The sequence below is a fragment of the Panthera leo genome, chromosome B2, assembly GCF_018350215.1.
Source record: "Panthera leo isolate Ple1 chromosome B2, P.leo_Ple1_pat1.1, whole genome shotgun sequence".
NCBI classification, from domain to species: Eukaryota; Metazoa; Chordata; class Mammalia; order Carnivora; family Felidae; genus Panthera; species Panthera leo.
The window spans coordinates 66,001,182-66,028,187 of record NC_056683.1 but is presented as its reverse complement, the minus strand read 5'-3'; the positions used below and the strand labels follow the sequence as shown (position 1 = coordinate 66,028,187).

Genomic DNA, 27,006 nt, shown 5'->3' with positions numbered 1-27,006 from the left:
CAAATGAACACAAGGGAAGGGAAGCAAAAATAATATAAAAACAGGGAGAGGGACAAAACATGAGACTCTTAAATATGGAGAACAAACAGGGTTACTGGAGAGGTTGTGGGAGGGGGGGATGGGCTAAATGGGTAAGGGGCATTACAGAATCTACTCCTGAAATCACTGTTGCATTATATGCTAACTTGGATGTAAATTTAAAAAATAAAAATAAAAATACATAAATTAATTAAAACACACACACACACACACACACACACAAAACCCCACAAAAAAACTAAATAGATCTGTAGCCAGAGTGACTTCAGGGCGCTTGATACTGTCTTAAGTATCTTCTTTGGCCTGAAGCTGACATGGGAGCTTCTCTCTTGATTGATACCAGAGATGTGAGTTAGCATTTCCAGGGACAAGCAAGGCTCTCTGGCCCACTTGTCTGCATTCATCTTCTTAGTCTACCTAGAAGGGTCGAGGTGTCTGAGTCAGCCAGCCAAAGGGCCCAGGTGGTCCTCCCACCCTAAACCCTATTACAACACAGAATTGAAGTACTGAAGAGGAAGAAGAGTGCCAGCACCATTCCAGTTTTTCTGTCAATTCTGACTTAAAAACAGGGAAACACTAGTCACGAGTTACTATGGATTATGTCTTCAGTGTTAAGAAATCGTGCCATAACAGTTTCATAAGAAAATACTGTATGATATGAAGTAACTACCTTTATTTTCCCTTTAACCAGGTTGCCAAAAACTTTTCCATATTGTGGATCAAAGGAAACTATGATCATTTCTGATCTATTTTACAAGATATTCATTGATGTTCAAAGATAATTACTGGTGAGGATTTCCTGGAGAAGTGTAGGAATCTTAGAAGTCAACTTTCGCCCTACATACTACATTTTTAAATGTTGGAAATCAACTGGCTAATTCTAGATGATTTTGTATAGTTTCAAATTTGAAGCCCTAAGAATTTGAGGGCTTTGAAATCGCCTCTTTATCCAAGCAAAAGACTACTAACTTTCAAAACAGGTTGAAACATAAGACTTTTACTTTGGTAACATTTAATGGACAAAGTCTTTATGAGTAAGCAAATCTGCAAGCTGAAGTTTTTTTTTCTGGTTTAGTTGTGGATCCACTATGATCTCTGTTTGACGAATACTCCCGTTACATTAATATGCTCACTGTATTAGAGCACCTAAGATGAAGAGTATAAATGAAGACTTTATAACTTTCTCAGATAAAGAAGCACAGTTATTATAATCTTTGCCCTCTTCATAAATTAATGATAAATCCATAATAACCTAAGGTTATTTTAACAGGTGCTAAAACCAAAATACAGTACTTATCTCCTCTCTCTGCTTGTACTATTTAAAAGTCTTCTATGAATACAAAGCTATAAGTGTCTTTCTTCCAGTTTGTCTGTCTCGCATAAGTATTGGTCAGTGTTGGACAATTCATCCATAGCCGCCTGTCTCTGCTGAGTGGTCTTCACAAATCGGAGCAGATTGATGATGGCAGCAGGTGTCACTCCAGGTATACGACTAGCAGCCCCAATCTAAGAATTAAAACCATAAGAGATATATGTAAGTGCTGAATCACTAAATTCTACTTCTGAAACTACTACTACACTGTATGTTAACTAACTTAAATTTAAATAAAAACTTGGAAGAAAAAAAATAATAAAACCATAAGATAAACATAAGTGAGCTATGTCAAAATCAAATTTGTTTTGCTCCTAATAACAATCTGTATATTATAGTTTATAAAATATTTTAAAAACTATTATCTTAATGTATCTTCAAAATAACTATAAAGTAGGTAAAGGGAATGTGATTATTATTAATACCTTCATTTTACAAATTAGGGAAAATGAGGCTCAGAGAAGTTCAAGTGACTTGTCTAAGAGCACATGACTAATAGATGGTTAGACTACCTACATTTTATTTTCATTAAACTAATGTAACCTCCTCAGCCATGTGTTGGACAGCACCCTATAATCTCATTAATATTTCTGTGGTATATTTTTATAGTGAAATGTATGAATATTCACTCGAAGTGGTATAAAGACTAAATAATCTCATGTCAGTTCAGGTCAAGTTTGATACCAGGTTTGTCTATGACAAACACTTGTCAGAGCTTTTTGTATCCTAGAATTGTGGATAAGGGATGTGAACTCCAATGACCTGTTCTGTCCAATTGAACTTTCTGTGATAATGGAAATTTTCCAAAACATTTGCACTGTAACAATGTACTGTCCAATACGGTAGCCACTAGCCATATGTGGCTACTGAGCACCTGAAACATGGTTAGTATGACTAAAGAGTTGAATTCTGAGTTTTATTTCATTTTAATTAATGTAAATGGTCACATTTAGCTAGTGGCTATCATATTGGGCAGTGCAGCCTATGACTACCCATAAAAACCCAAGATGAATAGGATATACAGAGTTATAAAATTTAAGGCCTATTTGCTTGGTTTCCATGATGACTATTGCTAAGAATACCATGTTTATATTGACGGAATCACTCCTCCCTTTAAAAATATTTCTTTTTAAAATTGTTTTACAGGTCATATTTTTCTTAAATGCCTTTTACTTTATGAATCACCACTAAAAAGAGCCACCGCCTATTAAACTATGATACACCATCCATTTTTAAGATACAACTCAGTTTCAGAAATGTTAAATGTGCATCTCAGAATCAATAAATATAGCACTGTCAGTGTAGACCCTGACGCGGGGCTCAAACTCACCAACTGTGAGATCATGACCTGCGCCAAAATCAAGAGTCAGACACTTAACAGACTGAGCCACCCAGGCACCTCCTAAATATTTGTCATTAGAAGTCTAATACTGTATAGTATACAATAAAGTTTTTAATTTGTTCACAGATGTTTACACACACACACACACACACACACACGCACACACACACACTTAGGCTGAAGCATGGGGTGAGGGACTTCTTTGGCTCCCCTCTAACCTCCTAGTAAGCCAACACTATGGATCTCCTAGGGAGGATTCTGAGCGGTGATTTGAAAACCACTCACATGTATTATATTTTAACCTAATGTGGTTTCTTTTATGTCATGAGTTATGGGTTAGCACATGTTTGGGACTAGAGAATAATTTTAATCAACCTAATTCTTCTAGTTATTTATTTAGACTGTTTTTTCATCTCTCAAAAACATACCAACATCTGTCATACAAAGAAATGTCCTAAGAGGTTAGATTTTTTAATGATGAAATAAAGTATTAATTATGTGTATTAATTATGTGATCACTGTAAATCCAGGTTTAAAAAAAATTAAAGCACTAGTTCTTTATCCTATCCACTGCCTGGTTTCTTACCGTCTCTGGGCGACTGAAATGTAGCTTCTCTCGAACTTCATAAGACAAAGACACATCTCTGAGAGTCAAATAATCTAAGTCTTTTGGCAGTTGGAGAGCTTCTTCTTGCTGAACTTCCTTTATTTGTTGTTGCTGATGGAACAACACTGATTCATAAATGGCTGGTAAACAGAATTAATTATGTTATGATTTATGATACTCCTATTAACAACTTAGGTTTTTAATGTTTATTTATTTTTGAGAGAGAGAGAGTGTATGAGTAGGGAAAGGGTGGAGAGAGAGGAAGACACAGAATCCAAAGCAGGCTCCAGGCTCTGAGCTGTCAGCAGAGCCCGACTTGGGGCTTGAACTCATGAACCGTGAGATCATGACCTGAGCTGAAGTCGGACGCTCAACTGACTGAGCCACCAAGGTGCCCCAACAACTGTGTTTTTATAGCTTTTTACAATTTACAAAAAAACTTCTGAATCTCTCATTCAACACTTTTTCCAACACCACAAGGTAAGTGGGGTAAGCGTACTCTTTTCCAGATGAGGAAATTGAGGATAAATCAGAGGGAGTATCTTGCATAGCAACTACAACATTCTGTCTGGTAGTTTATTGCATGCCCTTTCATCTCAAAAATTTGGAAAATTAAGGGGCACCTACGTATCTCAGTCAGTAGAACATGTGACTCTATTTTTTTAGAGAGAGAGAGAGAGACTGGGAGAATCTTAAGCAGGCTCCACATCCAGCACAGGGTCCAACACAGGGCTCAATCTCACAACCTTGAAATCATGACCTGAGCCAAAATCAAGAGTCAGATGCTTAACTGAGCCACCCAGGTGTCCTGAGCATGTGACTCTTGATCTCAGGGTTGTGAGTTCAACCCCCATGTTGGGTATAGAGATTATTTAAACATTAAAAGCAAAATCTGGAAAATTAAAAATAGAAGATACTGCTTTTCCACTCTGCAAATTTTCCCTCTCAGTGCAAACCCTCAATGGACTATGGCTTTGAATTTTGAGCCCTAAAGACAACCTGTTTTCCTAAGAAAATGGTTTTCAGAATTATGTCCATATCAAGCTGTAATTTTTAAAAGTGGGGTTTTTTACATGTAAAACAATTTAAGGTTTTTATTAAGAAATGACGTTGGATAATTTAGCAATTATTTTGTGAAGCATTCTGTTCTAAGAAAAATAAACTCAAAACCTGTTTCAAAATCTAAATTGAGGTGGTCATTCTATCCTGTAAGAAAGCCGGCTTTCCCTAAGATGTTGTGATAATATCTGCTTCTATCACTTGATTAGCAGTCAGAAAAATCTCAGCTATGAGCCTGGCTCTATCAATGAACCTGACTATGGGTACATCATTATCCTTCTGGGCCTTAGCTTCTTTATCCACAAATTGTAAGGGCTGACCCAGATGCTTTGCCACTCACCAACTGTGTGATCTTAGGCAGGTTACCACTTATTTGTAAAATTAAGACACTAATGCTAATACCTATCCTTCACAGGACAATTCTTTTTCTTTCTTTCTTTTTTTTTAACGTTTATTTTTGAGAGAGAGAGAGAGAGAGAGAGAGAGCATGAGTGGGGGGAGGTGCAGAGAGAGAGGGAGACACAGAATCCGAAGCAGGCTCCAGGCTCTGAGCTGTCAGCACAGAGCCCGACATGGGCTTGCAACCACAAGCTATGAGATCATGGACCTGAGCCAAAGGTGGATGCTTAACCCACTGAGCCACCCAGGCGCCCCCACAGGACAATTCTAAATACCAAACAAAATACTACATGTAAAGGGCTTAATACAACATCGTAATATGACAAGTTAGCACAAAAAACTGTCATACAAATATATTACTCATAAATAGACCTTACAGAGGATCATGGGATATAAGTGAGGGAATGTATATGTTAAAGGTATATTTACTTAAACTTTCAAATCTATATATAATAAAACATGAGAAAGAATACAAAGAAGAATCTGAAACTGATTTCTGCCATTACGAAACTTGCTATCTGGTACAGAGGGTCCATGTAGTGATTTGAGAACCACTGATATATCTTATATTTTAACCTAATGTTTCTATTGAGCCATGGATATAGAGTCTTTATATGTGCCAGAGTCTTTAAAAAACAAGGCAAAACAGTAGCTACTTCATGACTGAAGTCAGGGTTTTCTATGAACAAGTTAATGATAATTATTCTGGATTATTCTAACTCAAACCTGATGATTTATGGAACAAAGTTGCAAACCAAGTTTAAAATACAGAATTTAATCACCTGTCCCCAGGTGAGTTATAACATCCTGAATGTTCAATTAAGTAATTTTTACTTCATAGAGAAATCATGAAGTTGAAATAAAAGTACATTATTTTCACACATCAGTGTACTACTAGTGTCTTGTCATTTGCAGTTTTGGTGAGTTTCCCATTGTTGCCAGACTTTGGTTAACTTGCATGGTGGGATGGTAGGTAGCACCTGGGTCATCCTATATGCACAGCCAAAACATAGCAAAGTGGTAGATCTCTCTGGAACTAAAAGAAAATGCCATCGATACAAGGAATGCAGCATTCTTACCACCTTGGCTGGTCCCCAAAGAATTTAAAGTGCTTTCCTATTTGAACAGTACGTCATTATCCACCTTTTCCTACCCTTCTCCCTATCTCTTTCACTTCCCTGCCTTTTTCTCCACATAATTTTCCACCCCAGGGAAAAACATCTATCAAAACGCAGAAGCTGATGTTCTCAGTATTTTTATGTTTGAAATTTTTCATAATGTAAAACTTAAAAAAATACAGTGCAACTACCAAGTCATCTGTAGCTTTGACGGTCAGTATGAGAGCACGATATGTGTCATAATGTACAGGGGCAGGCTCTGATTTCTTTGCCTGATACAAAATAAGTATTTGTTAATGGTAGAGTATTCCAGTATATTATCAAAGCCAAAGACACTATTATTTTTCTCATTATTAGAATATCAGAGGGGAAAAATGTAAAAAGGAAGTTTAAGGGACACTTGAAATGTACTCACAAACTACCTAGGGATACTGTTAAAATGCAGATGTGCTGGGCGCCTCGGTGGCTCAGTCAGTTAAGCGTCTGACTCTTGGTTTCACCTCAGGTCAAGATCTCATGGTCATGAGTTTGAGCCCAGAGAATCCCTGCTTAGGATTCTCTCTTTCCCTCTCTCTGCCCCTCCCCTGCTCACTCTTTGTCTCTCTCTCAAAATAAATAAACTTAAAAAAAAATGCAAATGTGTTTACTCAATTAGGTCCTAGGTAGAGTGTGAGATTCTGTATTCCTAACAAGCTCCCCTGTGTTGCAATGCTGCTAGGCTGGGAACGCCACTTTGACTAGCAGAGAGCCTAAGACTACGCTGGTTCTATGGTAACAATGCCTCCTCTTAGAGCTTTTTCTTAATGGAGCTGATTTCCATAAATTGCACAAATGGAAAAGAGAACACATAGACATGTTAAGTAAAAAATTATTTTCTACCTTCTATTTTCAGTCTTTCAGCTAGTTCTCTACATGTAATGTACTTCTTCAAGGGCGCTGGAACAGCTGTGGCTAATAACTTCATGTCAACTTCCTCATACTTCAGAACATCTAGAGCTCTGCAAATACACAAAAGTTTCATTAAGATAGGAGTCCCCCCCCCGCCAAAAAAAATAGGGGTCCATATCATGTAAGCCAGATTAAGAACAAGATCCCTTGGAAATAATGCCAAATCTCTGAATTAATACTATTTTCAAAAGATACTCTGGGGTGCCTTGGTGGCTTAATGGGTAAGCGTTGACTTTGGCTCAGGTCATCTCACAGCTTGTGGGTTTGAGCCCCACATCAGGCTCTGTGTTGACAGCTCAGAGCCTGAAGCCCACTTTCAATTCTGTGTCTCCCTCTTTATCTGCCCCTCCCCTGCTCATGTTCTGTCTCTGTCTCTCAAAAATAAACATTAAAAAAAATTTAATAGTAAAAAAGAGATACTCCTAATTCTTTCCAAGTACAGTCACCAAATGCAGTGACATCTGCAACACAGTAGAACCTCAGTAAGACTAGTGTGCATTCTCCCCAGTTCTCTTCTTTATCATGAGAAATAAGTTGTTGGTAAAGATTGCAATCCTATCATCCATTTGTCCTCCCTTTCTTGTAAAGACAAAATATCCTCTGATAGCAAGGATTTGACTGAATTCTCTAAGAATTTGTGTCCTGTGAGTCATCATCTTGCATGCCCAAAATCAGCTGAAGACCTCTTTCTTGCTTTTGCAGAACTCTCCAAGTAAGAACAAAAGGCCCTGTGTGTATGTTTTAGTCTCTCCAAATAAACTGATGACAAAATGATGGTCAAGGGCTTTTCTAATAAATAAGGGCTCCTAAGTATTCTTCCAGTTGGGTATATTCTAATTTTGTATAATCTCCATTTCAATTTCTACCGATTAGGAACTTTAGGCAGCTAATTCTCAGTTCTACTTTCACTATGAGCTCTGGATAGACTAAATCCTCCTGGGCCAAAGCAAGGGGAGAGGAGAGCGATATACGCAGCTAACAGAGATGACTACTAAAGTTCCCAGGCATCTTTCATAGCTCACCAAGAGAACATGCCTAAGGATAAATGCTGACAGGTATTTCAGGTGAGATTTGCAATAACTTCATTCATCGACACTTATTAAGATCCAACTAGAGAGAGAAACTTCAGGTATGTTTCATCTCCAGAAGTTCTGGTGTTCCTTAGGCCAATTTAATCCCTTTTATACTGATCTCAGATTCCTTCTTGGTATCACCCACCCCCATCTCCTTGCCCTCCCTTAACATGGTGTGAACTAGACCAATTGTTGCTCTGTTAATTATTACTGACTTCATTTACGTGGCTTTTTGGTTATAATTCATTTAAACGGTTATTGCCAGGGCAATTAAAAGCAGTACATAATGAGTTCCATTGTTGCCAAGACCTTAGTTCTGCTTGGTTGAACTATGACACTGCCCTAGGCTGACCTCATTCCTGTGCTCCCAAGACTGCAAAATTTTCTGCAGTTTACTTCTCATTTTGTTTGGTTCTCACCAGATTCACCGATCTGTACAATTTCCCTACATTTACTGTCTTAATTCATTTTGCTTCTATTTACTAATTTTGATCTTCCCTCCAATAGATTGCATCTTTGATAAATTCTGTCCATCTCAAACCAATTAAATTATCAAGTCAACAAAAAGTCAGATCTGTCCATCCAAGGGTCCCAAGTCTTCCGAGGCCTCCCAGCCAACCTTCTTTACTGTTTATTCTATTGCCACAGTCATGCATTATCACCCTTTGCGGATGGATGCTTGACTCATTTCTTCCTCAGATGGCCTGCTCTAGGAATGTCCAGAAATTCTGGGCAGCTCTGCTGTGCTCCCAGAGACAAATTAGGTCAATTAATTACAGAGGCCTCATCTCATAAGCTACCATGAAACCATAAAACCCTAAGCTCCCAAAGGAAAACAGCTGAATTGTCTTTTAAACTACAGAACATACTGGAACACACCTAATGACTAACCAAAAAAAGCATTATCTTGGAATCTAGCAGGATGGTGATCTCAAAGAATAGCCCTTGACTGTCCAACTTAATATTTTTTTCAAAAAATAATTTATTTACAAGCCTTGGAGCTGTTCTCAGGTCCAACCTTTAAGACCTGCTTTGAATCAAACGTAAGCCTCAAGAGTTCAGAGCTCTGACACAGAAAGGACAAGTTATCACACCTCAACAGAATGTAAGAGACACTCTGACACATCAGTGTATTTCCCTATAATCCTGGCAGGAAATGTGTGTGTAGTTATTTGTGTATCTCTTCAAAGTCTGGTTCAACTTGTGTTTAGCACAGAGCCTAGCATGTACACAGTAAGTGCAATAAGTGTATTTTGACCAATTTTCTATCTCTCTAGCTTTATATATCTAGGCATTGATAAACTGAGTTCATTTAGGGAGGCTGAATGCTAGACTAAATATTCTGCTGAAATCAAATGGTGGGGGGGCAGGGGACGCCTGGGTAGCTCAGTTGGTTACGAGTCCGACTTTGGCTCAGGTCATGATCTCAAAGTTTGTGGTCCGAGCCCCATGTCAGACTCTGTGCTGACAGCTCAGATTCTGTGTCTCCCTCTGTCTCTGCCCCTCCTCCACTGACACTCTGTCTCTGTCTCTCAAAAATAAATAAACATTAAAAAAAATTAAAACAAAAAGCAAATGTGGGGACTGAGACCCTAGTTTCTCCTGAAGGGAAAGATAACCTGAATTAAAAAGAAAAGCATTTGGCTAAATTATTGTTTTTTTAATCACCTTAATAAAATGGCTACTCTTGGGATTAGTTTGGTGAAGATGTAAAATTGATAGCCTTTTCATTCATATTTTTATTCATCGATTAGCATTTTAGACTGTGTTAGAAACACTCTGCTTGCAATGTTACCTCAATACACATTGGTCACGTTTAATGCAAATTCTAATTATATAAGTTTGAAATAATGCAACATTTGTCAAAAAAAAGCATGATGTTATATATTTGTTTCACAAAATCTAAAATAATGTGAACCTTCCTAAATTTAAACAAACACCTGAAATACCAAGTGGATTATAAACGATGTTTATACAACTGCCATCTCCTAGTGCCACTTAGCTGGTAAATAAATCTATCCACCATCTTCATTTGTCAATCAGGCTGTCGTTCCTGTGACTAAGATTCCCTAGTTTGGGTGACTACTATGCAGGTTCTTTAATACTTATCATCACTATAATTAAAAATCTGCTTAATATCCTCTATTATCCACCAGTGCTCTGGGAAATTCCTGTGAAAATGAAAACCGGGGAACAGAAGTTATAAATGATAAGACACCATGATGAGATGAAAGCCAAACACGGACACGTTATGCCAGGCTGTTAATCAACGTGAGAGCACTAGAAGATTAGAGATAATAAAAAGCAGCATTAAAAGAGGTATACCTTTAAGTTCACAAAATCCCTCACAAGGAAAACAAACTTAAAAAAAAAAAACCAAAAGGAAAAGTATATTGGACTCATAACTGCAAGATAATGCCACCATATTTGCTTCTGAGCTACAATGATTTTACATTTCTGCCTTCTGGGAACCTCCCCACCTGAATTAGCATACATTTTTTTTTTTTTACTAAAAAAAGTTTTTTTTAATGTTTATTTTTGAGAGAGAGAGAGACAGCGCGAGCAGGAGAAGGGCAGAGAGAGAGGGAGACACAGGATCTGAAACAGGCTCCAGGCTCTGAGCTGTCAGCATAGAGTCCAATGTGGGGCTCGAACCCACAGACTGTGAGATCATGACCTGAGCAGAAGTTGGACACCTAACCAACTCAGCCACCCAGGTGCCCTAGCATACATTTTTTTTAATGGAAAAATCTGTGTAAGGTCGTTAGAAATGTATCTATGAAGCAAAAGCTCTATATTAATGTCCTTTAGACTCAGAGTCCATATAACCAAAATGATGAAAGGACAAAAAAATCCCCCTAAAATGTAGCATGGGATTGTTCAAGTGAGTCTACAGAATTTAAAATACTCCACTTGGAATGCAAGCTGGTGCAGTCACCCTGGAAAACAGTATGGAGGTTCCTCAAAAAACTAAAAATAGAACTACCCTACAACCCAGCAATTGTACTACTAGGCATTTATCCATGGGATACAGGTGTGCTGTTTCGAAGGGACACATGCACCCCCATGTTTATAACAGCACTATCAACAATAGCCAAAGTAGTGGAAAGAGCCCAAATGTCCATCGATGGATGAATGGATAAAGAATATGTGGTATATATATACAATAGAGTATCACTCGGCAATCAAAAAGAATGAAATCTTGCCATTTGCAACTATGTGGATGGAACTGGAGGGTATTATGCTAAGTGAAATTAGTCAGAGAAAGACAAAAATCGTATGACTTCACTTATATGAGGACTTTAAGAGACAAAACAGATGAACATAAAGGAAGGGAAACAAAAATAATATAAAAACAGGGAGGGGGACAAAACAGAAGAGACTCATAAATATGGAGAATAAACTGAGGGTTCCTGGAGGGGTTGTGGGAGGGGGGATGGGCTAAATGGGTAAGGGGCACTAAGGAATCTACTCCTGAAATCATTGTTGCACTATATGCTAACTAATTTGGATGTAAATTAAAAAAAATTAAAAATAAAATTAAAAAAAATAATAATAAAATACTCTGCTTAATCAGAGGTTTCTAATTGTTCCATACTTATAGAAGAATGCAGATTAACTATATTTCTTGGTGTGTACCCTCTAAATCTTAGGAAAGCCAGAACTCAATGGGAACGATTAGAAATATTATATTAAAAATGAAAAAAATAATTTAGAATCATACATATTTTTAATACTGAATAAAGAGATAAGTTACATCTAAATGATTCTGAGAAGCCACGTTCATTAAAATGTTCATTTAAAATAGGGAATCCACAGGTAATGTTTCTCTGAAACAATCTCACTTTTCTGTTAAAAGTAAGAAAAGTCTGTATTAAAAGTGCGTACCTGAGAGGCAGACTTTTACCAATACTTATAGAAGCCTCTGGAATTAACTTTTTCCATTTAGAACTTGAAAACTCAATGGATTTTAGCACAGAAATGCCTTCTTCCAAAGAAGACTTCATCCAAGAAGCTCTTTCATATCGTTGTTGGGACACACAGCCAACTTCCTTATACCCTAAAAGAAGGGGAAAGAATATAATGAGAGAGGTTTTACAGAAGAGTAAATATGGTTGCAGGACTCAGTGAAGAGATACCTCGGAACGTGAGCCTGCTGTCGGCGTTATCAGGGCGCAGTGACAAACGGAACTCTGCTCGGCTCGTGAACATGCGGTATGGTTCGTTGGTACCCAGTGTGGTGAGGTCATCAATCAAGACTCCTATGTAGCCTTCTGTTCGGCTAACGACAAAAGGAGGCTTGCGTTTGACCCGAAGACTTGCATTGATTCCAGCTATCACACCCTACAAGAGGACTGAAATGTTTAAAAGGCCATTATGAACTGAACAACGAGCTACGCTATTCAGAACACTATCTGGAAAAAACAGCACGGGATAGTAAGAAAGCAAGCACTGCCCTGAAGCGATAGAATAGAGAAAGAAAATGTGATCCTTATTCAAAACCAGAATACAGGTAATGTACCACTTTAGAATGCTATATTTCATTGTTTTCAAAAATATTTAACATTCCTGATAAGCCTCAGGTGGGCTAATATATTGTTTTAAATCCACCCATAAAGCTCTTCTAGCCTTTTCCCACTTACAAGTAAAAATAACATAACTTCTCACTTAAAAGGAATATGTTAATTTTCAATAATGTTATGTAAGAAGAACTAAATTTTGTTTATAAAAAAATTTCAGGGGCGGTTGCAGCGTGCGTGTCAGTACAGCGTGCGACTCTTGATCTCAGGGATGTAAGTTCAAGCCCCAGGTTGTAGAGATTAGTCAAAAATAAAACCTTTAAAAACAAAGTCAGAAAAAATCTAATCAAATATGGTATCAGACCTAGGAGCTCAAAATGAGAATTAAAACCAAAAGTTTTTGGCACAGCATAAGGAATACAGTCAATGATATTGTAACAGCTATGTAATGGGACAGCTGGTAGCTACATTTGTGGTGAACACAGCATAACGTATAAACCTATCAAATCATTCAGTTGTACATTTGAACTAATGTAACATTTGTGTCAACTGTACTCAAATAAAAAATTAAACAAAAACAAAAAACAAAACCCACAAGTGTTTTCAAAATAGTAGCCATCCCTGTATACCCTGAAACAGAAATAAGTCTTCAACTACAATGTATGAGTTGTATAAGATCTATATAGTTATCATAACAGACGTTTAAAGGAGAAACACCAGTTAAATAGTCCTTTTGTGTTTATAACAATATTTGAACAACGTCTTACTTGAGCTGCAGCTTCCTCATAACCAGTAGTGCCATTTATCTGGCCAGCAAAGAAGAGCCGTTGCACCAAATGAGTCTCAAGAGAAGGAGTGATCTGACGGGGGTCTAAATAATCATACTGAACACCATAACCTGACCAAAGAATAAATGATATAAAGTAAGTAAAAACAGAGCTGGATTTGCCTCAAAGTAGAGATGCAAAGATGATCACTAAATGCTCTTGAAAAACAAAGAATATATTTTAAATGCATAGGTGTTGGGCTTTGTCTTTTGAGGCTCTAAGCAACCATGACTATAGCTAAGACCTCTTCAGTATCTACTAATGTGATGCTGAGTTGATACTGAAGGGCAGCTGTGATTCTCTTTACCTGGCTGAATCATTTTAGCTTTCTCCAAGCCTTTGATGCATGTGATCATTTTCTCCTGTAATTCAGCTGGTAGCGTCACAGATAACCCTTGGGGGTAGATGAGGTCAGAATCCATTCCTTCAGGTTCCAACCAAACCTGATGAAGACGGTTTGGAAAACGCAAAACCTTTGATTCAATGGATGGACAGTATCTAGAACAAGGCAATGAAATTCAAAAATTTAATGAAGCAAACAAAAGAAGGTTGATGTCACTCCTTAAAGTAATGTTCTGTCCTTACCGGGGTCCTCTTGTAGTTTCCTTAATGTGACTATTAAGGTGAAGGTTCTCAAGGACAATCTCATCCACTTTAGGGTTGGTGTGAGTCAAGTAACATGGCAGCTGATCTTCTGGCTAAAATATAGGAAATACTTAAAACACTGTTTTGCTTCTTTACGAGTTTATCTTTTCCTTAAATAAATTACACACATGATATGCACTTAATTTTACAAACATTAAACCTATGCATAATGCTGAGCACTACTTAGGGAGTATTCTTGCCAAAAAAACCCCAAAAGGTGAACCTAAATTTAAACAAGCCTCCAAATCTACCAGTTTACAGGAAATATAGAAGACAGAAGAACCTATTTAAGGTACCAGAAGGATGAAATCAGAGAAATCCAGAATGTGGGAAATTCTAGAGAACAGATGGCTCAGTTTCTTCCACATATAAATGTGAAGAAAAAAAAAAAAAAAACTGGGGGAAACTGTTATAAGGCATATCATCCAACTCAGTGTATGGTCCTTATTTGGTCCTTGTTTGATAGGTATGATAATGGTATTGTGGTTGGTTTTGACAAAGTTCTCATCTGTTAAAAACATATACCAAAGTATTTATAAGTGATATCTGGGACCAAAGCTTTAAAACCTAGTAAGAGGAAAAGTGTTAAAGAAAGATGAAACAAGAATGCCAGAAAATGTTACTTGTTGAAGCTGACTGATGGACACAGAAATTATACTGTTTTTTTTACTTTCTATAAACTTGAAAATTTATAATAAACAGATTAAGTGTGTGTGTGTGTGTATATATATATATATATATATATATATATATTTATACTAAGAAAGTTGCATCACAATTTACATTTTACCAAAGCAAAAATGTGACTTGCTCAAGACAGTGGAATATTTGGAGCCACTTATTAATAAAACACTTACCAGAAACTAGGACCATCAATTATTAGTCCTCAATTCTAAATACACAATGTTTTTTTAATTCCAAAGATAGGCAAAAAGTATCCTGTACTCTTCAAAAATACCAGTATCATGAAAAACTGAGGAACTGTTCCAGATAAAGAGAAATGACAATTAAATGTAATATGTGATCCTGGATTGGAAAAAAAGGGTTGCTATAAAGAAGAATATTGGGATAATCAGCAAAATCTGACTATGAACTTTATATTAGATAACAGCAATGTATCAAGGTTAAATTCCCCAAATTTCATTACTACAATGAGGTTATATAAGAGCATGTAATTGTGCTTAGTTGAAATACATACTGAAGTATTTAGAAGTAAAGAGTCATGATCTCTGCAACTTACCCTCAAATGTTTTGGGGAAAAAAAGGAATAAGAATAAACGTGTGTAAGGTACCTGGGTGGCTTAGTCAGTTAAGCATTTGACTCTTGGTTTTGGCTCAGGTCATGATCTCATGGTTTGTGAGTTTGAGGCCTGCATCAGGCTCTGCACAGAGAGCAGAGAGCTTACTTGGGATTTCTCTCTCTCTCTTCCCCTCTCTGCCCCTCCCTGCACGTACGCACATGCACTCTCTCTCTCTCTCAAATTTAAAAAAAGAATAAATGTGTATATTACTGTTTTATAGATTAAATATATGTATCTATATATTTCTGTATATAGAAAGATAAATATGGTAAAATATTAACAATGGGTGAATTTCAGTGGTTTACAGGAGTTTGTTTTAATGGTCTTGCAATTTTTACATAGGTCTGAAAGTGTTTCAAAAAATTTTAAATAGGCAAAATTATTGAAGAGATGAAACTTAACAACTTATTGGGAAACACCCAGTTAGCCAAATTAGCTAATCCTTTTAAAGATCATTATTTTGCACCCCAAGTAATAGTGATATAAAGTGAATTGCGAAGAGTAGAAAGAAGGAAGGGAAGAAGAGAGAAAGAAGGAGGGAGGGATGGAAGGAAGGAAGGAAGGAAGGGAGGGAGGAAGGGAGGGACAGAGGGAAGAGGGAAGAAAGAAAGGAAGGAAGGGAAGGGAAGTGAGGAAGGGAGGGAGGGAGGAGGGAAGGTGGAAGAAAGGGAAGAAGGAAGGAAGGGCTATATCCTGCTGTGAATGGCCACTGTCAGCTGTAAAGTTAGATTTTCTTAAATTATCTTACCTTAATCCACACTGTCTCACTGATAAAACTGAATGGTATGGATGGATTATCTGGTGTCTGCTTGTTTAGAATGCTGAAATTAATGGACTCTTTGGCAATTCGGGGTGGAGTCCCAGTCTTCAGTCTTCCCACCACAAACCCCAACTTCTCCAGAGTGTGAGCCAACCCTATGGAAGGCTGATCCCCTAAACGTCCTGCTGGATGCATTTCTAATCCAATTACAATCACGCCTCTCAAGAACGTCCCAGTAGTCAGAACCACACTCTCTGCATGTACTGTGCTTCCATCCGCTAAAGGTTAAGAAAGAGTAAAAAGTGTGCCTGTTATCAAGGATCAAATTGGAACGTGACTATTTTAAATTAGAATTACAGGGAGGGGCTCCTGGGTGGCTCATAGGTTAAGTGTCAGACTCTTGATTTCCACTCAGGCCATGCATGATCTCATGGCATGGGATCTTGGGGATTGAGACCCTCAAGGGGCTCAATGCTGAGCCCAGAGTCCTCCCTCTCTGCTCCTCCCCCACTCATGCACACACTCATGCACACACTCGTGCGAGCATGTGCATGCTGTCTCTCTCTCAAAATAAACAAACATAAAAAAAAAGAACTACAGGGACTCCTGGGTGGATCAGTTAGTTGAGTGTCCAACTCTTGGTTTTGGCTCAGGGTACAATCTTGCAGTTTGTGGGTTTGAACCCCACATAGGGTTTCCAGCTGATGGTGTGGAGCCTGCTTGGGGCTCTTTCACCTCTCTCTGCCCCTCCCCCACTCATGGGACTGAAGTCCCAAGGAACATGGGATGATGTAACACAGCAAAGTAGTAAAAAGAAGGCTCAAAATGACATTTGTGCAGAAGGCCCAGAGAGCAATTGCCCTGATTATAGCAGATGGGTTGTAGGGAGCTGGGGAAGTTGATGTCTCTGGGAGGGAAGAATCAAAGAAAAAACAGAATTGATAGATTACTTGATGATTCAGAAATGACAGTTTTTTCCTAATGAAAAAGCTGAACAAGTACACAATTAAAATAAGCAAATAAAAAATAAAGCAAATATTAATCCAAAGCAAAGCAAAGAGGTATATGAAAGGAAACAAACATAATACACTACTTAGCTCTACAATGAATATTTAAAAAATCATAACAATATAAACATACTATCAACCAAAATTTATGGCATAACTAATTAGAAGGATTGAGGGAAGGAAAATAGGGGATTAAAGAGAACTGCTATAAAAAAGGTTAATAGATAACATCTAATACTGATAATTTAGGGAGTACAAATATAAGAATACTATTTAGAAATATGTAAATACATAGAAACGAAACTGCAGTAGTTAATCTGTAAAGGGAGATAATTATAGAGATAATTGTTTTTCCATACAAACTTTTAAATTCAATTTGATTTTTGTAAAAATTATGTGCATGTATTATCTTAATGAAAAATTAATTTATAACTTCTGGGGCACCTGGGTGGCTCAGCTGGTTAAGCGTCTGACTTTGGCTTAGGTCATGATCTTGTGGTCTGTGGGTTCGAGCCCCATATTGGGCTCTGTGCTGACAGCTCAGAGCCTGGAGCCTGCTTCAGATTCTGTGTCTTCCTTCCTCTCTGCCCCTCCCCTGTTCACACTATCTCTCTCCCTCTCAAAAATAAATAAACATTAAAAAATATTTTAAGAAATTTGTAACTCCTTTAAGTAAAAAACATAAGTATAGTAACATTGTAAAATACAAATTAAAAAAACTTAAAGCAAGAAGTAGGAAAAATAGAGGCACTTGGCTGGCTCAGTTGATAAACGTGTGGCTCTTGATCTTCAGGTTGTGAGTTCGAGCCCCACGTTGGATGTAGAGATTACTTAAAAATAAAATCTTTAAAAAGAAAAAAAAAAAGAACTAGGAAAAATAAAAATTACAACAGAAGGACCAGGAGAAAAACACATGTATGTAGGCTATAAAGTCTTACTAAGATGGTATAAATGAGCCCAGAATTTGACTAAGCTTCATGAAGGTCAAGATGAAAGGAGGAATATAATTTTTTATACAGTTTTCCTCTAGGAAAATATAATAATTTCCTAGAATAAGCAAAACATCTCCATGCTCTGCTCTAAACTTGTTTTTTCACATGGAGTTTGACACTGTTATTATCATCTATCACCAGTACAAACCTAAAACCACGCCACTGACACGGCATTTCCCAGTGTACTCAGGCTCTGGTTCTGTAAGAATAAGATCTTCTACAGCTCCCTCCTGAACAGTAAGCAGCGGTGTATTTAGGATTTCTTTCTGTCAAAAGAGAATGCAAGTTGAAGCATAACAGTTAAATAATCACTACAGTCTCTCCTGTTTTGATGCCCCATTCTCACCTGCATGTTCTGCTTATAGAGTTTCCTATCAATTTGAGCTCTCAAACCCCAAACAGCTGGTCCCTTACGCCGGTTTAATACTTTGTAATGTACACCAGACTGGTCACAGATTCTAGAACAAAGCCCATCCAAGGCATCAACTTCCCTCATTAAGTGCCCTTTGCCAATGCCACCAAAGGAAGGATTACAGGACATCTGACCTAAAGAGAACAGACAAAATAAATATATGAACATGTGTACATAGTGAGTTTAATAGAGAAACGTCTGTACAAGTGACTAGAATCATCTGATAGATTAAAAAAAAAACCAACAACCCTGAAACAAACACTAGAAAGGAACTTAGAAAATCCCAATGGGATGCAAGAGTTATTCAGGGCATCCTGGAAGACAAACCATTGACTATAGTTTCTTTTAAATATTTTCCTTGACACATTTTTACTAGTTCATTAGGTTGCCTTTTCCTTTAAAATGTGGTTTTGAAATCCTCACTTCATGAAACCTTCCCAAATCCAGCATACTTTTAAGAAGTCCCTTGGCACTAATTCCCTGTTATAATGAATTATGTCTTCCATAAATGCCATCTGCTGTTTCCTTTTTGCTTATTTTGCAGAAATGATTAAATTATATGAGCTTCCTGAAAGTAGAAACCATACTTTAATCCTTCCCCTTAAATTCCCCTAGTCTGATTTGCAAGTCTAAACTCATGAGGTTTCCTCAAAGGTTTTTAGGGGAGGTGGAGGAGTAGGGAAGTGATCTCAACATCTGTAGGTCTATTGAAGCCACCACCAAGCCGTCTACAAGTTTTTATAGTCTCCATAAGCAGGATGAATAGCGCTGTGATTAGGAGTATGGGTCAGGAATGAGTGAAAGGGATCTGGCTCAGTTCCTAGATCTACCACTTATAAGCTCTGTCATTTTGGGGGCGCCTGAGTGGCTCAGTTGGTTAAGTGTCCAACTTCGGCCCAGGTCATGATCTTGCAGTCTGTGAGTTTGAGCCCAGCATTGGGCTCTGTGCCAATTTTTGGATTCTGTCTCCCTCTGTCTCTGCCTCTCTCGCTCTCACAGTCTGTTATCTCTCTCTCTCAAAAATAAATAAACACTATACGCTCTGTCATTTTGGCAAGTTATCTAATTTTCTCTACCTCAGTTCCCTCCTGTAAAAAAGAGATGATAGCTACAGTAGATTATTTCCCCCCTTCGATTCACAATTTTATTTAGGTAAACACTCTGCTATGAGGCTTTGTACTCAGGGAGTGTGACCTAAACTCAGTAGGAATAAATCTTTAATGATCTAAGTAATCCTGTTTCTACTTGCCAGTGTTTGGGTTAAGAGTGGGAAATAAGTCACGAGGGATGAACTATTGGGGATGAAGTCTCTAGAAATGGGATGTATTTTCCTCTTTAAAGAGATACAGGAGTAGCGGAGGGTGCCTGAGTGACTCAGCTGGTTGAGCGTCTCACTCTTGATTTTGGCTCAGGTCACGATCCCAGGGACGTGGGATCAAGCCCCGTGTTGGGCTCCACACTGAGTGTGGAGTCTGCTTGAGATTCTCTCTCTCTCTCTCTCTCTCTCTCTCTCTCTCTCTCTCTCCCTGTGCCCCTCTCCCCAGCTCACACTCTCTCTCTACAATAAAAAAAGGGGTGCCTGGGTGGTTCAGTTGGTTAAGCGTCTGACTTTGGCTCAGGTGATAATCTCACCGTTAGTGACTTTGAGCCCTACATGGGGCTCATTGCTGTCAGCAAAAAGCCCGTTTCAGATCCTCTGTCTCCCTCTCTATCGCTCTCAAAAAAAACCACTTTAAAATAAATAAATGAGGGGTGCCTGGGTGGCTCAGTTGGTTAAGCGTCCAACTTCAGCTCAGGTCATGATCTCACAGGTCATGAGGTCAAACCCGCATCGGGCTCTGTGCTGACAGCTCAGAGCCTGAAGCTTGCTTCAGATTCTGTCTCCCTCTCTCTCTGTTTCTCTCCCGCTCGAACTCTCTCTCACTTTCAAAAATAAAGATTAAAAAAAAAAAAAAGAATAAACAGGCGCACAAGAGCACAAGACTTTTCCGTTGTGAAATGCAAAAATAGTTTTCCAGAAAGTATTATTTCCAGGTTAGTAGAAAATAAAAGACTTTCTGCCTCTAACTTCATTATTGGCAGATATGACTAAATCACATCACGACAATTCTTGTACTCTGCATTCTTACATCAGTTGAACCTTCTAAGTCAAAGCTATCTTTCTGAGGCCAAGTAGAAATATTTAAGATGCTCCACTATATTAAATTACCTTAAAAATGAGATTTTGATTTAAAGACAGATTTGCGATCCACTAAGCTCATCTATAAGAATTATTATCTCTGAAATGTATTTATTTAAAAAGAAAACGGATTGTATTGTATTGGTGAAATAATATGAATATGGGTTTGGATAAGAATCCCTTTATCCCTCACAGAACTACATTACTCATATTTCATGGTCATCTTAGTTCAATAATACTTTTCATTAGAGTTTTGAATTATTATTGAAAGGCAGTATCCAGTCTTTATTTTTTTTAAATGTAAACAACACTGAAATATATCATAAGCAAAGTATAATCTTTTGGGTAATCTTATCAACCCTCTCTAAAAGAATCACTGTTAACAGTGTATGTTTCTCCCCACTTAGCAGCTGAATGGTAATTTTTAAAAAGTACTTCAGTATACAAATATGTGATTTATTCACAATTTTTGCAAAACACAATTAATATTTCAAGTACTGTTCACTCTTAAGCAAAATGCAGGAGGTAAAAATAGGCATGCATAATTTACAGAATGATGTTTTAGCTAGCATCTATTATGGTGCTAGAGAGAGGTCTTGCTTTAAATTATAGCTGTCCACCCATTGCCTCTTAAGTGTGAAAAAAACACTGCTAGTTCCTGAGCACAAAATTAGAGGACCAACCCCTAGCAGAGATATAGAATGCAATAAAAAGGATCATCCTTCTTCAAAAGGGCTTCAGAAAATCTCGGGAAAAACACAACTGTCGTTTAATAAGTAATTCCTAATAAGTGTTAATTCACTCTTTTCCCAAAGCCACAAGCTAGCAAAAGGTAAATGGCAACAAGGAAATAAGAAGCTATCAGCTTGTATTCTCAAATTTCCCCCCTTTCCCAAGGCACGGCCCCCAACTCCACCTCCACCAACTAACTACTTCGGTGAGCAGCAGCGCAATCCGTGGTCCAAAGAACAGCCCAGTCCAGGGTTCTGGGAAACTCAAATCAGGATAAAACCACAGATACTAGGATTCTCGCTAGCTCTGAGAGAGGGAACAGTCTGCCCATCCGGGAAAGGGTGAAGGGGCATATTGGAAGCTTGCGTCCTGGGCCAACCTCCACTCTACCCGCGCTCCTCACCGATCGTGTCCACGCGGTGGGTGAGTAGCAGGGTCCGGGAGCCGCAACGAGCAGCAGCGGCGGCTGCCTCGGTCCCGGCATGTCCTCCGCCGATGACTATCACGTCAAACTTCGTACCCAAGGGCGCCGCGCTGTCACCGCTGAACCGGGCCAACGTAAGGCGCTTTTTGGTGAGGGAGGCCGCGACCCAGAGACCGCAATTTCGGAGAGAAAACATGGCTGGAGAAAGGCCGAGTGTGACTCTAAACCTGACCCGAGCTAGGCGCAAAAATTTAGGGTACGAGGGAAAGTCTGCAGGACGCAGCCATCTTTGTTCTGATGTCAGAGCGTCGCAGTCCACGTTCAGCGTCTGCGCTGATTGGGGCTTTGGCGGGACTTTAAAGGCGAAGCGAGACCGGGTTAACAGTGCAGGTGGCACGACCAGTGTGAGCCCGGTTTCGTGGTCCATGCAGGCTTTTGATCACCAATGGCTGTGAATTGGTGGTTCCTACGTGGTCGTTTTTGTGTTTTCTGGAGAGTGGCAGCTCTAATCGCCAGGTGGTCACCTACAGTGATTTTGATCAGTTTGCCTTATCAGATTCTTTGAATTTTCTGATATACTATCACCTGGACTTCTGTTTGATATTATAGAGTAGTCTCTGAATAAGAGTAGATTCGAAAGCAGTTAAAATATATTTGTGGATGAAAGATTCATGATGGCTAATAGGGGAATGGAATGGTTGAAGGTTAAATGGCCAGCCTTTTGGAAACACATTTTTTAAAGCCTTCCTTAGAAAGGAAATCTTAAACTGGTTAGTGAAACAACCCATGTGGCAGTTTTATTGTTCTAGTTATTAAAATATATCAAATACATAATTTTGTTGTCTTACTACGTTAACAATAGCATTCGTTATACACAATTTAAACCTTACAGAATTAAACTTTGTTAAAAAAAGAAGCAAACTGAAAAATAATATAATCATAGTATTATATATGCAAAATAATAGTAGCATTAGTATTTGTATTTTAAAAAGCTAGGAGGCATTGGCAACAAAATGCTGACAATGATCACAGAGGTGGGGATTAGAAGAGCTGACGGCAGTTATGGGTTCTTTAACTCTCAATGTATTCTGGACTCCATGCCATGGATATATAAATCTATCACATTTTAACCATAATTTATGTAATTAACTCCAATTACTGGGCATTCGGATTGTTGATCATTTTTAAAAATTTTTTACTGTTTATTTATTGTTGAGAGAGACAGAGAGAGAGAGTGGGGGAAGGGCAGAGAGACAGGGAGACAGAGAATCCCAAGCAGACTCTGTGCTGTCAGTACAGAGCCTGATGTGGGGCTCAAACTCACAAGTTGTGAGATCATGCCAGAGCCAAAACCAAGAGTTAGACACTTAACCGACTAAGCCACCACCTAGGTGCCCCGGACTGTTTATAATTTTTAATGTTATGAATATCATTGTACATACATCTCTTTAATTTTATGGGACTCTTTCTATAATGAAGATACTGGGTAAAAGGATTCCTCAATGTTTAAATTATTGATGATGGCTAAATTAGCCTTCTGAAAGCTTTTGGTCAGGTGCATTAACAGTGTAAGAGTATTTCATTAATACTGTAGCCAGGACTGGATTTTAATGAAGTTTTAAGTGTAAATAGGCAAGAAGATGGATATTGTATGTGTGTCCTTCATAGTCATATCTTGACACATTTTTTTTTGTCTTCTAAGACATTAAGCTATTCTGATTTTCCTCCTATTTTTCTGGCTACTCCTTCTCAGTATATTTTTCTGGTTCCTCCTCCTTGAGCACCGTGCTCAAGCCTAAGGGCACAACCAAACCAATCCCTAAACCCCAACTTTAGGGCTCTATATCCTGAGCCCATCCCCAATACTAACTCTGTAGCACTCTGGGGTCCAATCAGGAGACAAAAATCACACAGTAGGTATTTAACATAAGAAAAATTGACTATACTGGGATGCCTGACTGGCTCAGTTGGTAGAGTATGCAACTTTTGATCTTGGAGTTGTGAGTAAATAAATAAATAAATAAATAAATAAATACAAACTCTTTTAAAAAAAGAGCAAAATAAAAGAATATAAGATATAAGGAAACTCTATATAGTACTCTAGGGCTGAGGGAGAGTACCCAAGTAAGAATAAATTCAAAAGGGGTTCAGACCTCAATTGCAGAAGGCCTTCAGAGAATACGGGCTACATAACACAGGGGGCTTGCAGAGGGAGCAACAGCACTATGTGGACCTCCTGGCCACAGGCTGACTGCACACAAGGCTTGAGGAAGGATCAACTTCTTGGTGTGTGACCTTCTGGACCACAGGCAACTTATGCAGGCCAGGCAGGGATCTTGGTTCCCCTGTCCAGTAACTTGTAGACAGGTTATGGCCAGGCTAAGGTTGCAAGGTCCTAGAGGGATCACTTTCTGGGTCTATGGCTGGGGTAGGCTCTACCAGATGTTCTCACACTCACTAGTCTGTCCTTTCTTTGCAACCCCCTTCCACTCCTCCACTATGTTGGAAAGTGTCTTACAGTGTCCTCCTGCAACCTCTCCTGAGAAATGTTAACATAGTGGACACTTGAAAAGAGAAATGCTGAAAGGAATTCTGTCACTTATCGGATAGCATATCTCGAAGGGTATATTAAGCCCTTGTCTGAAAAGCAGTAAGTTGATAACTGACACAACATCTTAAGTTTCACCAGTTCTTGCCACACTTGCTGTTGTTTGAACAACTAGGCATAGTCTCCCCTTAGGTGCTTTGCATTAACTTTTTCTTCTGCCTGGAACATTCTTCTGGGTATCCCCTCCTTGAAATCTTTGCTCAAATGTCACTCTCCCAGTATCTTGGTATTGTACCATTCCTCATTCCTGATCCCTCTTGCACTGTTTTTGTTTTTTTTTTCTTTTTAAATTTAAGTTTATTTTTTTGAAAGAGAGAGAAAGAGAGAGAGAGAGAGAGAGCAAATGCAGGAGGGGCAGAGAGAGAATCCCAAGCAGGCTCCACACTGCACATAGACCAGTGTGGAACTTGAACTCACCAACCGTGAGTTCAAATCTCTTGGCTTTTCCTATGAGATAATGTCCAAGATCCATATCAAGACCCAACTAAAAAGTCATTCCCTCTATGATCCAGACACTGCTGCAGCAAGATTAAGCAAGGATCAAAACTTTCTCCTGTGACAGGTCAGTAGCAAAGATATGTGATTCTGGCCTGGTGGATTGTTGCTTACACATTTTTGGTTAAGCAAACATGAGTGGACTTTCGAAGACTTGGAAATAGCTGGAGGACAGCATTAAGCTAACTGTAGAGTCATTTACAGGATTCCATGATAAGCAGCTGGAGCCCCTGGAGGAGAAAAATAGAATCATAGAGCAGAGGTCTTCAGAATGAGGTCAGTATACCCCTGGGCATCCTGGAAGACTGCCCAAGTGCACTTGCAGTTTTAAGGAAATGGATTTCCTTATTTCAACTACCATTTTACTTTTCCCTGAAATTGGTCTGCTTGAGAACAAGCCTGACTACACAATAGTCCTCCTTCCATTTTATAAAAGAAAAAAAACACGTTTCTCACGTCACAATTCAAACTAGGTCTCATTGCCCTAGAGCAAAAAAACATAAACAAAAGCAAAAAATGTCTTTGTATCAAAGAGGATCTATCAAAATACTGATTTCAGGAAAACCTTTTCACAGAGTCATCAAGGCATTTTTGTCCATTGACAGATGAATGGATAAACAAAATGTGGTATATACTTACAGTAGAAATATCCAGTCTTAAAAAGGAAGGCTAGGGGAGCCTCAGTGGCTCAGTCAGCTGAGCGTCTGACTTTGGCTCAGGTCATGAACTCACCCCTCCTGAGTTCAAGCCCCATGTCGGGCTTTGCACTGATAGCCTGACAGCATGGAGCCTGCTTCAGATTCTCTGTCTCTCTCTCTCTGCTTCTCCCCCTCCTGCACTCTCTTTCAAAAATAAATAAACATTAAAAAATTGTTTTAAAGTAAAGCTGACAAATGCTACAGTATAGATAATATGGATAAACCCTTGAGGACATTGTCTTAACTGAAATAAGCCAGTCACAAAATGACAAATACTGTATCATTCCACTTACATGAGTTACCTAAAGGAGCCAGATTCATAGAGACAGAAAGTAGAAGGGTGGTTGCATGGCTAGGGAGAGGGCAGGAATCAGGAGTTATTGTTTAATGGGAAGAGTTTCAATTTTATAAGATGAAGAGTTGGGGAAATGGATGGTGGTGATGATTGCACAACAATGTTAATGTGTTTAATGTCACTGCATTGTACACCTAAAAATAGTTAGGATGGTTTTTAAAAAAATCAGTCAAAGCACTCTAAACCCAGGGGGTTCCTGTCTAATATTTATTTATGCAAAGGGCTTGGCTTTAGAAAAATAGGTATTTGAAAGCCTGTATGGAGAACTCTGGAATCGCAATGGCCAAAGCAGCATGGATAATTTAAAATGTAAGTGTCATTTTTTTAAAATGTTAATTTATTTATTTTAGAAAGAGAGAAAGACAGAGAAAACCAGTGGAGGAGGGACAGAGAGAGAGGGAGACACAGAATCAGAAGCAGCATCCAGTCCTGAGCTGTTAGTGCACAGCCTGAAGTGAGGCTTGAACTCATGACCCATGAGATCCTGACCTGAACAGAAGTCAGAGGCTTAACCAACTCAGCCACCTAGTCACCCCTAAGTGCCATTAAAAAGAAAGAGAGAGAGAGAGAGAGAGAGAGAGAGAGAAAGAAAGGAAGGAAGAAAGAAAGAAAGAAAGAAAGAAAGTCTATTTATTGAGAGAGAAATAGCAGAGAAGGGGCAAAGAGGGAGGGAGAGAATTCCAAGGAGGCTCAGAGCCCACTGCAGGGCTGGATCTCACAAACTCTGAGATCATGATCTGAGTGGAATACTGTATCCATAAAGACTCAGATGCTTAACGGACTGTGCCATCCAGGCGCAAGTGCCAATTTTTGATGGGATTTGAGAACCAATGGGTAAAATTCACGGATAAGAACTACACAATTTAAGACTGTGAGCTTTCAAAAAGTCAAATAAAATGAAATATTTATTCCAATTGCAGTTCTCAGTTCATTCCCACCTTGTAAAAGTTGAACATTTCCTATTTCTCGTTACTAAAAAAGAACCCTCACTTAAACTTACATTTAAAAAGTTTCTCAGTCGGGGCGCCTAGGTGGCTCAGCCGGTTAAACGGCTGACTTTGGCTCAGGTCATGATATCACCGTTTGTGAATTCA

General features: G+C 38.6%; 1 protein-coding gene across 3 annotated transcripts; it reads right to left on the bottom strand.

Moving 5' to 3' along the window:
• Nucleotides 1-695: 695 nt before the first annotated feature.
• On the bottom strand, nucleotides 696-22,047 carry MTO1 (mitochondrial tRNA translation optimization 1). Of its 3 annotated transcripts, none has more exons than XM_042939165.1 (12): nucleotides 21,736-22,047; nucleotides 18,356-18,555; nucleotides 18,158-18,275; nucleotides 15,999-16,288; nucleotides 13,890-14,002; nucleotides 13,612-13,802; nucleotides 13,245-13,375; nucleotides 12,097-12,301; nucleotides 11,846-12,017; nucleotides 6,816-6,934; nucleotides 3,340-3,500; nucleotides 696-1,545 (listed from the first exon to the last, which is right to left on the bottom strand). In XM_042939165.1, the coding sequence occupies exons 1-12, from the start codon at nucleotides 21,950-21,952 to the stop codon at nucleotides 1,384-1,386; spliced, it is 2,079 nt and encodes a 692-aa protein (XP_042795099.1). In that variant the 5' UTR covers nucleotides 21,953-22,047; the 3' UTR covers nucleotides 696-1,383. The 3 variants fall into 3 exon arrangements, with proteins under 3 accessions (XP_042795099.1, XP_042795100.1, XP_042795101.1); XM_042939166.1 differs by having other exon boundaries at nucleotides 1,458-1,545; nucleotides 3,340-3,471; XM_042939167.1 differs by lacking the exons at nucleotides 696-1,545; nucleotides 6,816-6,934 and having other exon boundaries at nucleotides 3,408-3,500.
• Nucleotides 22,048-27,006: the final 4,959 nt, after the last annotated feature.